General features: G+C 37.9%; 1 protein-coding gene across 1 annotated transcript in view; it reads right to left on the bottom strand.

Moving 5' to 3' along the window:
- The window catches only part of LOC118823500 (latent-transforming growth factor beta-binding protein 2-like), a 153,142-nt gene that overhangs the window by 49,109 nt on the left and 85,659 nt on the right, over positions 1-18,374 (bottom strand). The window contains exons 9-15 of the mRNA XM_036593176.1: positions 16,144-16,218; positions 8,286-8,408; positions 6,683-6,847; positions 4,907-5,254; positions 3,574-3,590; positions 3,090-3,123; positions 2,458-2,556 (exon numbers count right to left, since the gene is read on the bottom strand). Of these exons, the coding sequence (XP_036449069.1) occupies positions 2,458-2,556; positions 3,090-3,123; positions 3,574-3,590; positions 4,907-5,254; positions 6,683-6,847; positions 8,286-8,408; positions 16,144-16,218 (861 nt within the window). The remainder of the gene's footprint in view (positions 1-2,457; positions 2,557-3,089; positions 3,124-3,573; positions 3,591-4,906; positions 5,255-6,682; positions 6,848-8,285; positions 8,409-16,143; positions 16,219-18,374) is intronic.

Here is an 18,374-nt window from a genome sequence, read left to right as displayed (position 1 = left end):
AATTAGGTTTTCCATGATATGGGTCCATTAAAGAAAAAGTTAAAAGAACAGGGGAGGCCTTATCTTATTTAACCATCAATGATAGACCTTTCACTGCTTAGGGGTATAAATCTCTGACCTCACAAAGACTCAATTTGAATTCAGTTCGACTGATTACAATCAGATGATGGGATGTAATTTAAATTGCATGATGTCATGATTTCATGATTCAATTTTTTTGTATGATTCATAAGTATTTCAAAGAATACAATGAACACAGTACTAATTACACAGTAGTGGAATATATATAATCAAAACAAAGCAATAAACTTTCTAGGAGAGCTTTTACATTTGAAAACAGCCTAATATTTTTATTGTAAGCACATAATTTATGAATGCTATTCAAAAAATCAATGTAGTTCATCAATGCACTAAGGCATTTTGACACCCACAGCGTTATGGCAGAAGACAGTTTGTTTTTGGTGTTTAAATTTACGTAAAATATTGCTTTTGTTCATCTAACCTATTTATTTTGCTTTGCATTGTTTCATTTAAAGTATTTTTCAAGTTAGATTAAACCAGGTACTACATTTTTACAGTGAACTGCTTATCAAAATTAAATGAAAACAAACTCTTCATGACCTTTTCCACATATTTAAATACTGTATACTCTGATTTGCCGACTGTAATTTTAGTGCACACTATTCATCTTTAATTTACAACACAATATTAAATAAACTACATCAATGAGAGAGAAAACAGACTGACGTTGCCTTTGTTGTCAGTAATGTAACACATACTAACACTCTCTTACTCAGCAGACACATGTATCCCTCTGGAAAATGTAGCTCACTACGGAAACAGAAGAGCAGATTTTATGAGGGGGCTCAGGGGTCACATTTTACAGTGGCGTGCTGCTCTGACCAGTGACCACCTGCTTCTCTAAAAGTCAGGACTATCCCTTTACTCATTTAGGACTTTATTCATGTCAGGCCATAGAGGAGTTTACAGTGGTCAGACAGCATCTGGCTGCAACACTGAGTCCTTCACTCAAGTTTGCTCTGTTTCTAAACACACAGATTTGGAAGCATATTTTCTACATACATAATGGGCCTTCTCCCAGTTCAGCAATTCAAATTACAATCTGGAATTGAGTGGAGTTTATTCAAACTTTGAAACACAGTCATGTTATTCCAATTACAAAACGCACATTTGCTTTGACTGTTTGCCTCATCACCCACTGAGCGCGTCTGAATGGATGGAGCTTGGCTGGCCTACAGGGGAAAACAGCCTACACAAGCTTAGCTTGAACTCCGAAAACTTGACCTGTTAAACAAATGCGAGCCACCACACGCACTTTGGCAAGCAGGCTGACTGAGGTGAGGACTACAATTCAAAGGTGACTGCATTGCATTTGCATTGATTTTAAATGTGTGGAACGGCTTAGAAGGTTAATATTAACATAAATTAAGAGAGAAAAAAAGAAGGATTTCATAAGTAAAAGAAAAAAGAAGCATGGAATCTTTTCTTCCTTTGAGAGAACTTGTCACCTTTCGCTAATAGAGAAGAAACCTTTTCCAACAAAATCATGACTGATGATTGGAAATCTGAAGCCATTTCATTTACCATATTTTCAGGAAAATTCCACTGCTCCAAGGTAAAAAGTAACAGATATGGAAAGCAAGTCTGCATGATATGAATAGAATTCAATATAACTGTTTGATATCAAAATGACAATATGATAAGTGATAAATTATGATTAAAATAGAGGCGCCTTTGACTGGATGTGTCTAACTAGCCTCTTCTTTAAGTAAAAGGCTACAAGAACTAACAAATACATATCTTTTTATTTTATAGGGCGAAAGCTAGCACGGGCTTCCCAGACTTGTGAAGCCAGCCACCACATCTGCTGCTAATGCAACGTCACTGGACAGCTGAAAGCGTTTGGAGGAAAGCGTCAACCACCAAAGCGTCAATCTGCTATGTCAGCTAAGAGACACCTGCGCTGGCTAACACTGCGCTGGGTGATGGGGGGAGATGGGGGGCCATCCTACCCACCCAGGGAAAGCAAGACCAACTGAGCTCTCTTGAACTCCCGGCCACAAATGGCTGTAGCATCACCAGGGATTGACTTCGCGATCTCTTGATGATAGGGCCAACGCTTAGACAGCTGATGAGTTTTTGAGCTGTGCAAGTGTGGGTTTTATGATTGGTCATTTACCGAAATGGGTATGTTATTTGCTCTACACACAAGAAAGCAGGGGTCAAGCCGATCACAGGGAAGCACTTCTAATGCTACATTCTTGCAAATCTAATTATATCACTCTGTTGCTGTGAGGCAATTTGATCCGATCTGTCAACCCAGTCCTTAATAATGTGTTTATTGTAGAAACAATACAAATACAGTTTGTCATGCAGTCATAAGGTACAGGATAATATGTTCTGATAATAGGGATAATGAATTTTTCAGTGACTAACCTGTGGCTTGTGTGGCAACATTAATTGGAGCTGTATCCAAGCCATCAGACTCTGGTTTTAGCTGGGTGGGCGAGTGGGATGTGACCTCCACCACATCTACTGCAAAAAACAGCCAAAATCGACACCCAGAAGATGCTGAACGTCAGTTACATGCTAAGCATGGTGGCCATATTCGCTTATGAGTCTTCGTAATATATGATTTACAGAATACAGTGTGTTGCTATCTTCATCTCTAACAACCACTCACATCGTTTTTCTACAGTAGCAAGAGAGGCATAAAAATAAAATATGTCTGTCTGCCAGCTAAAACCAGCAGAAAAACATTCATAAATCAGAGAGATTATCAGGGGCCCAAAGGGCTCCAGCATGGTGCACGTGGGCTTTCTCTGTGTTTTCTTTGGCAGCAGACTCGATTGTAGGTTGCCTGAGCTTTATAAGGATGATTTATAGAAAATGAATTAGAACCCCAGCGCCCCAAGACTAATCTTTATTTTACCAGGCCTTAAAATTGATGAGTTTCAAAAAGAAAAAATCACGAACAGCCTGTTAATGCAACGTTTCTCGCTCACCTGCCATCAAGTTATGTAAAATCATTATGAGCCAAAAGAAAATCAAATATAGAATAATAATACCTGGATATAAAGGAGGCGATGCTGTAAAGGTTGGCTGTTGGGATAAAATACAGTAATTCAATTGAAATAAAAAATATATAAACTATATACAGAAATATGTTTAAAAATCAGAGATATTTCATTTATTTAATCTGCAGTCAAAACAGCCATTAAGTACAAGTTATTCATTTTCATGTTTCCGAAGACATAAGATAATCCTCTTGCTGCTGGTGTTCTCAGAACAATGGACTCTCCACCCCAGAGTCCAGATCTCAATTACTGGAAGTGTTTGAGATTTATTGGACCATGACAAACAGAAAATGCACCCAACTTTTGAGAGTGAACTTTAGAGCTGTTTCTACTTTTATCTTGATGCTGAAAATGAATAACTTGTACTTTTGACATATAAATAAAAATAAATAAGTGTAGTCACAGACTTACACAGTACTCATATAACAACTACTTTCTGTAAATTGTGAAGTTATGATATATTTGGCCAGCTTACCACATTCAGTGTTTCATCTATAACATGGAAGATCATGGGAGAGTAAGAAGGAGAAGATGAGAAAAGAAAGAAGCAGGTTAACTCACAGCAATGTCACACATTTTTTCATCATTAGCACAGTAAGCCTAGCTCATGTTGTGTCCGGGTGGTTCTCCACCCATAACCCATCTTAAAGTATTTATTTCTAATAAAACAGAGCTTAGAGCATATCCATCCTTTAAGCTTTCCAAAGCATGAAGAAGCTGAAAACAAGCTCCACTGTACAGAAAAATGCAAATACTGGAGTGGGAAAAAGACGACATTATTTATGAGGACACAATTCATAAATATTTACAGTATCCTCATGTAAATTACATGGCCTCCTCAATGCCAATGAATTATCTCAGAACTATAAATCAGAAAGATGTTTAAGGGAAATCTCGGAGGTCACAGATGTTTGGCCTCCCTGGATTAAGATCTCTTTCCTAAAGCTTAGGAAAAGTGATGTCTGATGTATAAGAATTAAGCAAATGTAAACCTATGGTGACTAGAAGGGATGTTTTTGATACTCGAGAGATAATGTTGAAATCGGGGTTAATGAATCCACAAAAATGACACGTTACATTATGAATGTCTTCATTGTATTTGTGCATGCCATACACCAACTTCAACAATAAAATCAGCTATTGAAAATCTTATATATCTGATACTCTGTACTGGCTCTTCTGGAAACAAAGGGGCCAAAAAGGGTTCTTTGGAGTGATGCCATAGAAGAGCCAACTTTGGTTCCCTAAAGAACCTTGAAATGGATGGCTCTTCTGGAAACAAAGGGGCCAAAAAGCGTTCTTTGGAGTGATGCCATAGAAGAGCCAACTTTGGTTCCATAAAGAACCTTGAAATGGATGGCTCTTAAAAGAAATTCTGCAGCATTTTTCTACCTAATCTCTATGTTTTGTAGCATACAATGCCAAGTGTTGGATATAATGCCCCTCATCGTTGGGAAGTGGAGGAGTGCAACTCTTTTCTCTGGAATGATGGAGCACCACCCCTTACCTTATGTTGAGCTGGAGTGGAGTTTATGATCCATAACTAATCATCCAAACATCAGTGCCTGACCTCACTAATGCTTTTGATGTTGAACTCAATAAAATCCTCACAGCAATGTTCCAACATATAGCCTTCCCAGAAGAGCAGAGTTTGCTGTTACTGCAGCAAAGGAGGGACAAATATTAATACCCTCGATTTCAGAGGAAACAGTAGATGAGCAGGTGTCTTTTAGACTTTGTGGTTCTTCTATGGCATCACTCCAAAGAACGTGGACGGGTCATTTCCAGTGTAGCCTCTTTATACTCACCATCAGGTAATGAAGGGGACACATGTACAGGGTGCTGGGGGTCTGTCTGGGTGTAATGAGGGACCTGTGCGGTCCTGGGTGGTTGTCCAGGCTGGGGTGTTTTAGGTGGTTGTGGCCGTGTAGGAGCCTGAGGAAGGTGGTAAGGAGGCTGAGGGGAGACAGGTATTTGTGGCAGGTGATGGGAGGTCTCCGGAGGGGTCTGTTCTGGCTGAGAATATGTGGGAATCTGAGAAAGGAAAGATTCAACTGTACTAATCTCCTCTTCCTCCAGCTCTCTCAGTGTGATCTGGATGTCTGAGCGAGAGTAGGTGTAGCCATGACCTGCAGGACAGATTTCCTTGAAGTGGTCTGTGAAAAGAGCAACCCAAAGTGTCAAGAGGCAAATACAATCCAAGCAGACAGCTACAACAAGAGCCAACTTAAATGCAAGTGCTACGCAAATATGTTTCCATTTCAGGAATAGTGCAGGACAGTTGTAAGTGGTCAGAAAGGCATGCTTTAGTTCTGACATTATTATACAATGCACTACAGTTTATATGACAAAACACAGAAAACTGATTATTATCAGCAACCAGTGAGAGACTGGATTTCAGACATTTCTGCCAGACACAGAGACAAAAAGAATGGATTATGGTGGGGCATGTTAATATGTATTACATACAAAGCAATGTACCAGACACATGGTGGATTTCATGCAGATTCTTATCTTTTACCTACACTTTGAGGCCCCATTCATCAAAGTTTTTTAAGTCAGAACCCTTCTTCTTTTCCACTAATGGATTTACACCACAGAAAGCATGACTAACAGAAAATATGTTAAATGTTCCACCATACTTTTCTGATCTACAGTGTCTCTTCAGAACATATGGAAGGTGAGGAAGACAGGTCATGGAGTTTTAGAGGGAAGACTGATGGTCACTTTACATTCACATTTCCTTTACATTTGTACTGTCCACGGTTCATTCTATTGCTTTTGCTCAGCACGGAGGTCTGTCTCTTTGGAATTGCTACCATGATGCTCTCTATAAATCACCACACAGTCAGTTCACACAAAGCACAGTCTTCTCTTTGTCTTTGAAGATGAAATCAGGAAAAGGAAAAGAGAATGACAATGTTTTTCACTGTTTCATTGTGTACTTTCCCTTTCTGCGACATACTTTGTTTAACCACAGTACTGTGCAAAAGTCAAAGACCAACATTCATTTATTTAGTTTTCAGTTTGAAGGGCCATTGAGTACATTATTCATTTTACAAGAGGTATTTCTGAGGAGATTAGACAGAAGATAGAAAGTTTGTAGGTTTGGAACCTGAAAAGCAGAAAATTTCTAAAACTTCTAAGACTTAATTTTGTATGTGTGGAAAAATATTCAAAAACTGAAAGCAAATACCTGAAAAAGAAAGGAAGCTGTAATAAAGGCAAAGAGTGGACACGATAAATATATAAAACATATATTTAGTTGTTGCGGCTCAATTTTATGTTTAGTATGTACGTTTTCTACTTTTCTCACACTGAAACTGGAAATTAAATAATTGGAGGGTCTCTGATTTTTGCATCGTACCGTATTAGTCTATTCCTCTTCAAGCACTGTGACAATAAAGCCACTCTGCTGAATCAACTGCCTGTGTTACAGATTGAGGACCTAGATTACTGGAGGTGTGCTGATAATAAAGTAATTCAGCACATATAATCAGCCGCTTTATTACAGCATGCAACAAATCTTACAGAGAACTGGCTGTTTTCTCATTTAGTTATAATCACAGATGAGAGTGAAGTACCTGTATTAGGTAATGGACACCTCTCACAGTTGGAGCCCCAGGCCTTGCCCACCCGACTGCAGCAGCAGATCTGTTTGGTGATTTTCAGGGACAGCGCGAGGCTACATGAGCCAGCTGAAACTGACCGGTAGCACGAGGCTTTTTCCATGGACACTGCTTTATCCGCTGTGAACATCACAAAACCATTAACAAACAAATAAGCACTGACCCAAGAACAATACGCACAACAGACAATACACAACACAAAGATAATATACAAATAATACTAAACTGAACACAGCACATTCTTTTTCTCTAAATTAGTGCTTCACAGTCCTGGTCCTGGAGCCCCACTGTCCTGCTTAGTTTAGTAAAGTGTTTCTCAAACCAGTCCTCAGGGACCACCACAGGATCCAATCTGCCCAAAAACACACTCCAGAAATACTACAGGGATTTTTCAACCTTTATGTTCAACGTTTATTCATGGAATTCTGCAACTGACCAGTGGCTTCTATTTTTAAGTTTTCGATCTAACAGTTTTCCTATTCTTTTCTAAGTACATGGAAACATATTGAAATTACTGTTCATGGGAAACAACCATACATCACAGATGTGACATTTCTTCCATTAATCAAGACAGAGCCTTCACTATCGTATTCTGTACTTTAAATGGTGGCACGTGTTTTCAGTGGGAGACGTGGGGTATGGAAGGCTGGTAGGCCAGTCGAGCACTCACACTCTCTGATGATTGAGCCATGCTGTTGTAACACAAGCAGAATGTGGTTTGGTGTTGTCATGTTGAAAAAAGTATAGACGTTCCTGAAAAAGACGTCATCTAGAAGGCAGCATTTGTTGCCACTTATATCTTTCAGTGTTAATGATTCCTTCACAGACGTGCAAGTTACCCATGCCATGGGCACCTTATACTGGCAACAATCTAAATAAACAATCTGAAAGGTTGACTTGTTAGACCACAATACGAGCTTCCACTGTGCATCAATCCATTTCAGATAAACTTGAACCCAGAGGAGATGGCGGACATTGTTGACATATGGCTTCTGCTGTGCATAATAGTTTTAACCTGCATTTGTGGATGCAGTTTCAGACTTGCCTTTTATGTACAGGGATTTCTGGAGATTCTCTGAATTTTTTTATGATATTATGCACTGTCGAGGGTGAAATACCTGAAATCCTTGCAATCGCTTGTTGAAGAATTTTGTTCTGAAATTGCTGGATTATTTGCTCACGCATGATTGTGAAGGTGGTGAGCCTCGACCCGTCCTTGCCTCATAAAGGACTAGGCCTTTCCTAGATGCTCAGTTGATTCCCAAGCATGACTGCATCACCTGTTTAAGATGATTTTTGAACATTTCACAACATTCCTCGTCCTAAATTGCACCTATGTCACCTTTTTTGGAACATATTGTAGGCATCAATTTCAAACCAAAACAAAGAAGTTGATTCCAAGGGCCTCTTTGTAGAGCAGATCAGGTGTGTTGCAGCAGTTATACACCAAAATGTGCAGGCAGGGGTACTCCAGGACCAGGACCAAAAATTGAAGGACATTTATCTTGTGAAGAACTGGCAGAGTGTTACTGTAGCTGTGTGCAGGGTGGTCACTCACAGACACAGTGGCTGCGGGCAGGATCCAGCATGTAACCAGGCTTACACTTGCACCTGTAGCTGCCTTTAGTGTTCAGACACTCGGCATGCTTACAGATGCCAGGCATCAGACACTCATTGATATCTGTCAGTGCAAGAATGAGACACAAGAGAACAACATCAGGACAGTAAGGCTCTATATTTGACTTTATTACAATGATCTGATATTGTAATATCTGATCTTACACTAACTGAGCAAATTAAAGCAAACACCTCCATTTTTCCCCCCTCTTTTATCACTTTGACAATTTGGATTAGGCCTATGTGTGGAAATCTGAATTCTGAGCGATACTTGAGAAGGTTTATGAGGAGCGTATTTGAACATGATTCCTTTGTTATCATTATGCCTTGATAGGTGTCCAAGCTCCACACTGGCAAGACAGTTTGATCAGAGATATGAATAACTGGCAAAGACATGAGAGAGTGGTGGAGTTCTGTAGGCAATATGATATAGTCCAGGAGGTGAACTCTCTCTCTCTCTCTCTCTCTCTCTCTCTCTCTCTGTCTCTCTCTCTCTCTCTCAAACACAGGCACATATTTTGTGGGCAGTAAAGTTTAAAGTGTGAACAAAGAATAATAAAACGTGACATCTAAATTGGCATTTATATGTAAACAGCTGATTTTCCCCTAACACAGATCTCCTCCAACACAAACACACATGGCCCTGTACTCTTAAAAAATAAAGGTCTTTAACTTGCTCATGGCTACGGTTCTAGACAAAACTTTGAAATAGTTTAGAGCCCTAACATTATGAGGAGGTTCTTTAAACTTTAAGTTCTTCTCAAGGGCACAAGCGCAGGACAAAAAAAGCGGTATTTTGTATGCACTAAAAGAGTTGCAATATATCAAAGTCTCAAAAAAATACTGCAATGTGGCATTAAATTAAATACTTTAATTTTAAGTAATTTCAGTAGTTTCAGTTCAGTATTTAATAAGCTAACACCAGGCTGACATTGTATTTTGCCAACTTTCTTGAAAAGAAAGGTGCTAAAAAGGGTTTAAATTAGCTTTTAATGGATGGTTCTTAAAAAAATAATGTTTGTAAATGAGACATGTGAGTGTGAAGAACCTTTTTAAAGTTTAAAGAACCTCCACAAAATGTAATGGTCCTATACCATTCAAAGGTTTGTCCCAGAATGTTTGTTCCAGTGAAGAACCACTTAGGAACCTTCATTTTAGGTGTCAAACCGTGTATGCTAATTCAACTAAGATGGGCAGAATCAGGCCATTAGCATATCTAAACAACATGTGAAGAATTTTATTCAGTAAAATATATGATGTTATGCTTCACCTTATGTAATGAATGTGAGACTAAATTGTATTTCTTCATCTCACTATCGATCTTGCCTTCAGAACATACTGAATGAGGTTATGTTTTAAAATATTTAACTACTTATTTCATTTATTTAACATGTAATATATATATTTTTTAATTTTTTTGTTTTTAAATCAGTAGTATTATTATTGAATATTTTCAACCCAATAAACTCTTGGTGTTCAGACAATATTTCTTGTCAAGCTATTGTCTGGTATCAAGCACTGTGATGTTATACTTGCTACTGGTATCGAAATTAACATAGTGGTATCATGACAACCCTGTACAATAATGCCTTGCTGCACTAACATTAATTTGTAATACACTGAACAAACCTTCTTTGGTCTTTCAAACTCATAAAACATGCTTCTAAATTATATCTTAGCTCACTTCCACCAAGGTCCAGAGAGGGCCTTTTGTTTAGCAGAAATGATGAAGAGTGATTCTTCATTGGACTAGTTTAGCCATATTACGCCTCTTTTATTAAAATGACTATATAAGTTGTCAATATATTACAAAATATAAATCTACTACATTGCAATGTAGTCTATGTATATATTTTGTCAATCTATTCTAAAATGTAAATGCAATATACTGCATTATATTTTCAATCTATTCCTTGTTTTCATGGGTACTATTAGGATTTAGATGTGCACACTCTAAATCCTGCCATTGTTCAAACAGTTTGTTTTCTTTGTCCTCTCAAGACAACGATAGGCCATTTCCCTCCACACTGTGTAGTGGAGCCTGTCAGGCTGCCATCCCTATTTTCCCAATAACAATTAATCAGCATGTCGCCAGCACTGTTTGGCTGTGGAGGTACATGCTGGAAAAAGTGACTGCAAGAGGGACCTGAGAGAGCTTCACTGCAGACACGGTGACCATGGGAGTCAGCACATCAACAGGTTGCAAGGCCATACCACACTGCCATGCTTACCCACATACAAAACTTATGACATTATGTCTTGTGGTGCTTCTGCAATAATGCAATTTATTATCTTATCAATACTCTTATGTTAAGCAATACTTTGTAAAGATTCTGATTCACAGATTTTCTTTAGTCATTGTACTATTGCCAAATGTAGTTATTCAGCTATTACATGTTTGGTGTCAGAAACATGTCTAATGCAGCTAACAAGTAACGAAAAGCCTATACTACACCGATCAGCATCATGCACTCCCCTCAAATCATGAAACATTTCTAAGTAATCTCATTTGTTAATATGGTTTCTGACATCATATGACACACTTTTCTATAAAAAAGCATGTAGTGTAAGTATTATAGGTAAAACAGTAGCGGTGGTCAACTTAAGTCTGAATTTTGTCTGTGATTTCGTTAATTTTTAAAGTATTCCACAAACTCTCATGCTGGTATTAGATTATAATGACAGAATCTGGGCTACTTCAGCTCTGATCTGATCCTAAGCAGGAGGTGTGCTACTGGAGCAGTAGCCGAAAACACTCAAAATCAAAGGCAAAGGCCTGTACCAGAAAACAGTCAAAATGTTCCATATCAGACACTTTAAGTAAACTGTGTCAGAGAACCCACTGATTTGTATATTAGGAAAGAGTAAATGTTTCTTTTCAAAGCGCTGCCAATTAGGCCATTAATCTGAAGTGCACGTATCTATTTTGCATTAACCCCAGGCTTGTGACTTCAACAGAGTTGATAGTCTTAGATATAAAGAGTTACTCACTGTAATTATGCTAATGTGACTCATATACAGAGTGCTGGTATCTTAATGTTTTGCTATGTCTGTTAGGAAAGGCATGGTGCTAAATAGCTAGTATGCCATGTCATCCTCTGGAACCATATCAACTATTCAGAGCTATTAGCTGCTTTTTTCTGTAGAGATAACTGCCTGCCAATATAGGACTCATTTCATTTTCCATGGGGCTGGAAGGTGATAGAGGGACTGATGTGAAGTCCAGCTGCCCTGGACTCACTGGAGTGTTTTGGGGATATGGAGTAGGGAGTGTTGAGGGGTCAGTGGAGCTGGACCTCTTTCTGAGGAACTCTTATCTGACCACTTTACTGCGTCAGCCCTGTTAGACTGGAACAGAGAGAACGGCCACACTGAATTATGTCCCTGCTGTGTCCATGATGTAGAATAATAAACTTATCCCTCTTGGTCCAGATTCATGAGGCACGTGCGCTAGGGTTGTGGTTATATGATGATAGTTTATTGTCATCGCATTGAAATATGTCACGATACACTTTTCTGTGTATATCATGGGCATCACCAGTACATCAGAACACTGAACAACCACAGGTATCATAAAAGATTATGATTAAAGAAAGCCTGTAACCAACAATCAGTGTATACTAACTGCTCAAACTGCATAGTAACAAGTAGTTGACTGGATCTCAGCCCATTAAGACATCATCTTATTTTACTAATATCTTTGTAATAAATATTTATTTTTCCCCTGTTCTTCCTTAATTAATTCATATTTGCAATTGTCATATTCTTAGTTTGCTTTTTATTGTGTGAATACTGTAGTGTGAGAATGCTGTGTGCACTTTACATCAGATTTTTGTTTGTTTGCTTTGTATTGTTTGGGGTAAGTTTGTGATTTGTTTTATTTTGAACTTTCCCTGGAGACCTGAGAGTGGCCAAGAGACGCCATACTGCAGCAGTGGACTTTGACTGGGCCACAAGCTGGAAGGCTATCACTGCAGGGGCAGAGTCTGAATGGGCCATGAGCCATGAAATTCTGCACCATGATAGCTAAGTCTGGCTGGGCCGCAAGCCGGGATTCTTCACAGCAGAAGCAGAGTTTGACCGAGCCATGGGAGTCTTCACCATGGAAGTGGAGTTTGTCTGGGCCGCGAGGAATTAGACTTTTTGCCACAGAAATGGAGTTTAGCTGGGATGCAAGGCATACGACTCTGGGCCCGATGTACTAAGCCTTTTGTTTCAGTTTCAGATGCAATTCTGTGTGTGGAAAAACACAGAATACGCTTCTCTCCATGTAAAATGTGGTAGAATTGTGCCAAAATTGGGTGGAGACACTGGAAGTGCGGCTGATTATACATTCCACTCGATTAACTTTCAGCAATTTGCAGTGGCCAGATCTGCATGGATTTTTCTCCACATTTTAAAAACCAGGCAAAAATTGTGCATTAATGTCTCAAAAGATGTGTTGCTGAAAACAGATACAGCATAGATGGAGACATGAGACTCTCACATATTCTGAAATAATATTTACCAACACAATAACAATATTAAAACTCTCAGGATCAGGTGTTTTTTTCACTAAAGCAATGTTAATATTTTTCTTCTCAGGTCGAATATTTTCCCTCTCAGGTCAAAAATGATGTTTGTTTTGTTTGGGAATGGAAGAAAGCTTGTGACTCAATTATTATTACTTTGGTTTATTTATATAAATGTTTTTATGCAGTATCCCCACACTTATATCACACTTATTTATTATGTGTATACGAACTCATGACTAGTGCATACAGGAGGCCTAAAGGACTCATTAGGCTATTAAAAGCTCTTTCTAATTAGCTTACATTTTAAATAAAGGCCAGTTGTATGGTCTCTAATGTCTGTAAAAAGGGTCTTCTAAAAATGTTCTCTTTGGTATCTAGCAGTTACAAAACTGTAGTTGATCTCAAACTATATTGCTGGTGAAAAGCCATATGTGATATGTGTTCACTGTCTGGGATTGTGATTTCTTTATAAAGGCTAAAAAAAATCAACATGTGGTAAACTTAATGAAACAGCTCTCAGATGGAAGCATGAAAGAGCTCAAAATATTAAATATTCCATATGACATGTTGTTGCCATTGTGCATGCGTGTCCATGTTTCACAAACTCCGTTTTCTAGAATGTTTTGGTGAAGAACTTTGTGTATTAAGACTGCTATCTCTTCATGACTGAACTTTCAGTTTCTCTTTTGTCTCTTTTTGTTGGTGGCTCCATTTTTTCACAGCACTTAAATCTTGTGCATGATTAGTGGATGGAGCTGTGCGCAGTTTGCGTGAACAGCTGCTGCCTCGGTAAACTGAATGTTAAATTTGCATGTACTTTAGGTGCACTGCAGTCACATCAAGAAATTTTCTGTGCTGCGGCTGCACTTCTGTGTACATCTGGCTGTGTTTTGTTTGATGTTGATTTGAAGCATTTTGTGATTGTAAAGCATCCATGAGTTTAAGAAAGGCAATATATAAATGAAATATGTTATTAATATTATTTTATTTCAAAAACATTTGTAGCATGTAGTTATATGTAGTTGTTTTTTTCCAATCCAACTTTAAGCCACAGTCAGCACAAAAACTAAATATTGTGATACGTATGGTGAAATGTCTTCAGATTTCATAATATCTTTGCCACATTGCCCACCCTTAACAAGCATTCAGATACAAGGATATAAGGCAATGTCTTTGTTCGGGTCTGTATGTACAAGTGTGTGTGTGTGTGCACATGGGTGTTTGTGTGTGTTTGGGAATATGCAAACACACACAACTTGGCAGAAAGTCACCAGCCTGACAATGACAGAATCCCACAAAAATCAGCCCTCTCTCCGCTCTGGCAGTTCATCTGACGGTAGAAATTAAAAATAATTTTTTGGGAGAGGGAGAAGCAGAGGAATGAGACTTTGAAGCCAGCCAGAAAATATTGTGAATAACTGTCAGTTTAGCTCTGCAGCATCCCAAAAACGCGAGGCTGAGGGGGAGGAGAACATCTTGAAGTGATCATAGGGGAGGGAACTGAATCAAAGCAGGATAAATTACTGAGTTTGCTGGCAACTCCTGACAGCCGTTCAGACTGCACATGTCTGTATCCACAGCATTTTATGCAAGAAGAAAAATTTTAGTGTAATCACTGTGTTTCAGTAAGTGAATCAAAGCTTTTTAGTAAGTCAGAGAAAATGGAGAGAAAATTAGGATGACTTATCAAAATATAAAGGTTATATAAAGTTCCCTCAAGTGTGCTGTGGTTCTACACACCTGTGAACAACTTAATCATAATTGAGGACGTATTTTGTTTTCTCCTTCTGTTGAAATATTTGAGAAGAAAAAACACCACCAGGTTTGATAAGGTTTATTAACTGTATACTTTGCAGTTTAGGGGTGGGAAATATGACAGTATTAATTATTTTTGTGATAAAGTTTTATACGCTTTTCTGAGGATATCACCAGCACTTAAAGAACAATGACCAACTCCATGTTTCATTACAAAAAACACATAATTAGTCCTGCATAATTTGATTTAGTGCAGTGCAGTATGTGAAACACTGAATAAAAATCATTGTATTTTTAGTTTTCGACAGTATTTTTTAAACTTTTTTTGCAGTAGTCATAAAATGCAATTTGGTCTCTTAGTTGAAATATGCCTTTTTCTTTCTTCAGTAACATAATTAAAATATATTTCAATGTAATTATATATGAATCACATAATCAGAAGTGAATCTTTTCATAGGTGAGACCGCAAGTCAACCTATAAAAAGTTCATTATGTTTATTGTGTTTAAGCTAGGTTTTTTTTTATTGTGGAAGTGTTTTCATTTCTGAAGCCGCTGTTGCAGTTCAACACAGAACCAAAATATTCGACACACTCAGAGCCAATAGTGTCCTAATGAATCTGCTAACTAAGTTATGGGGGAAAATAACTAATTGGATTATATTTAATTAAACATATTGATTTCCAGTCCAGCAGTGGAAGGGCCCCTAGAGGGCCTGAAGACAGAGGCCATATGTGGTACTATTGGTTCTTTTTTCTCTGTTTCAACTTATGAAACCTCTATAAAACTCTACAAAACTAAATATTATGACATATATTGTAAAATTATAAATTGTAAAATGTTTATCGTGAAAATGTCAAAGAATTGTGATGTTATATTTTCGCCATGTTACCCACCCTAATGCAGTCTTATCAGGAACTAATTTAAGCAACTCACTGAAACACACACAATCACTCTCCCACTCTCTATAAGGATATAATTTAATGCTGAAAAGCAGGACAAATAACAGAATGAAGCTGAAAAGCTGAAGAAATATGACATTTGAAATATCATGAATATCACAACAAACACAAAGACTAGTGAATATAAGTTTAATTCATCATTTCAATCTGACCTCCAGGGAAGATGAGTAGTTTATGCAGTGTGAAGAGTCCAGAGGCCATGTGTGATGTTTTGTGGTAAGTAATGCATTTCTTTTCATTAGGAGGAGATGAATGGGTATTTGACCTCAGCTCAACCTTGCTTAACTGATTACTTTGCTCCCATAGGTATTTTTACTCACAATACTTTTATGAATGTCTGGAGAGTGTATTTATAAATGTATAAGAACCTACACTGAGCACATGAAACTTTATAGTGGAACATGAACTGTGAAACTGGGGCAAAAGCCTTCTTTCCATTCAGTATTTGAAAACACAAGCCGTTAATTAAAGTTCTTACTGGTCCATCTGGACATATGAAGCTGCGAGGTCCTACGCAAAAGTCAGAGCAAGTACAGGTTAGCAGCTACTGAGCAATCTCAGATTACTTACCTTGACAATGAGTTGAATTCATCCTCTTATAGCCTTTAGGACATTCCACTTGGCCATTCGCAATCACTGCGTAAGCTGTGAAGAAAAGTGAGAAGAGCGAATGAAAAAGAGCCTAAAGCTATAAATTACAGATGTGCATTTCTTGGCAGGGAGGGAAATGAGGAGTCTGTTAGGTGAGCCAAATAAGATGTAAGAGTGAGATATGTAAACTGATCCCCATTATTACATTTAGAGGTTTCTGTAGCCATCAAGCAGAATACAGCAACAAAATATGTCATGCCATGTGTCAAGATTCTTAAGAAAGCTAAAAATAAGTGTGTAAATCATGCAAACGATGAGAAATACCTGCATAACTCAGGGCAGCACTCACAGGCTGAAATATATTCTTGTCAAATTTGAGTCATCTCTCTCAAAATTCAAAACTCTACTCCAAATGCAACCCATAAAGTGTCTTATAAATCAACAAAGGCAGTTTTCCCCAAACGGTGCATGCACATTAAGGTGTTTCCCTGGGAAGAGGAAGGATGTTGAGATGGTCCGATGACCAGCACATGTAGAGAATATGGATTAAAGGAGTAGACGGCAGGGGAAAGCAAACGTAACCCGAGTTGAAAGGCTGAGCGGAACTGGACCATTAATCACAGGTTTTACCATTTTTCAAACCAAAAAAACCTCACCTAACCTTTTCCTTGCAATATAGGACTGTTCATCAGGGGAAAAAAAACCTCACCGGTGACAAATTATAAAGCTGCCTGAAACTCTATCCTACTTTATTAAAATAGTGTGGGAACACGTGAGGGCTTGTTAAAATGAACCAATCCAGGATGACGGCACAATCTCTTAATGCAGTGGGTAAACAGGGCAGAGCAGGCTACATATCCCCTTACAACACAGTACAGTACAATCCCACATTATACCCATCATCTTCATAGAACTGGATCTTAAGAATTATAGTACAAAACAACAGCAACAAAAAAAGTTACATCATCTCACATTACATATGCTTAGATTGGGAAACAAGGGAGTACAGTACAGTAATATTAGACTGTAGTCTTTACGATGTGTTTACAGTACAGTATAAGACCAGCAAATACAATACCACACTACACATACATAAGCCTGTTATGATCATGAAATTTTAGCTGACAATTAATAGGCATATAAATAACTGTGATAACAGTTTTATTTAGTTCATTTCATTCCATTAAAGTATAAAGCCTAAAGTGTCCATGCTTAAAATAAACAAATTCAATTCACTGCTGCCCTCGAAATGTGTGACAGCACCAAAGAAGATACAACTTTTTTTTTTTCCGCTTTATTTTATTTACATGTATGTGCACAACCCAACAGATGAAAACACAACCAATTCACATTCTTTTTGCTGTTACATAAACATATAGCTGTGAAAACGAACAACTGTGGAAAATAATATATAATAATTGCAGCCAGTTTAAATAACTGCAATCAGCTCAGATAACAGTGATCAGGTGGTTATGTAATAATTGTGACAGGTCCACACATACCTTTCAAACAAGTGCTGGACAGTTAAGGCTGCATGATTAATTGTGTGTTATTTATCAAATTCCATTACACATGCACAGCTTGTGTGATGTAATTACATTGGCAGGAATGTAGCATAAGGAGCTAAGTGTAAGATTAGAGAAGGCAGTGGAACTCTGTTCTTCTGCGTACAGAGTGAGTAACATAACTACTCCGCTATTTAGCCAATTAAAAAGCATAGCTCAAAAGCTATTGTCCCTCACTGCAAGTCTGTGAAAGCACTTGACTTGGTGGCTACTCTCAATCCCAGTGTTGTGTATAAAATGTGTGAAGCAGTAATGGCTCAGTCAATCCAAATCTGTATCACCACAAGAAGCTTTTTAAGGAATTAAATTGTTCTCATAGGCCTGTTAAGCGAATCTTGACTGATTTTCTTGCAGTATGCATTATTTTTATTTTGGACTTTGTACAACCATGAATGGTGCTTTTGTAAATTTGTATGAGTTAGACTTCTGTTTAAAAACACATACAAAAAAGCCGCGTACTGACACATCAATTTTTCAGTCAATACCAAGTATTGATAAAACTCAACATCACAATATTTTCCAACTATATATCTTGGAATCATGATGTCAAATGATACTTAAGTTTGCTTTAGTAAAGTCAATGAGGCCATTTTTCCGATTAGTATGGCTAATCAATGCCAGACGAATGTAGCTGACCTTAACTGA

This window comes from Colossoma macropomum, unplaced genomic scaffold (genome assembly GCF_904425465.1).
Source record: "Colossoma macropomum unplaced genomic scaffold, Colossoma_macropomum, whole genome shotgun sequence".
NCBI classification, from domain to species: domain Eukaryota; kingdom Metazoa; phylum Chordata; class Actinopteri; order Characiformes; family Serrasalmidae; genus Colossoma; species Colossoma macropomum.
Note: the sequence above shows the minus strand (reverse complement) of the source record. Positions and strands in the feature narration are given on the sequence as shown.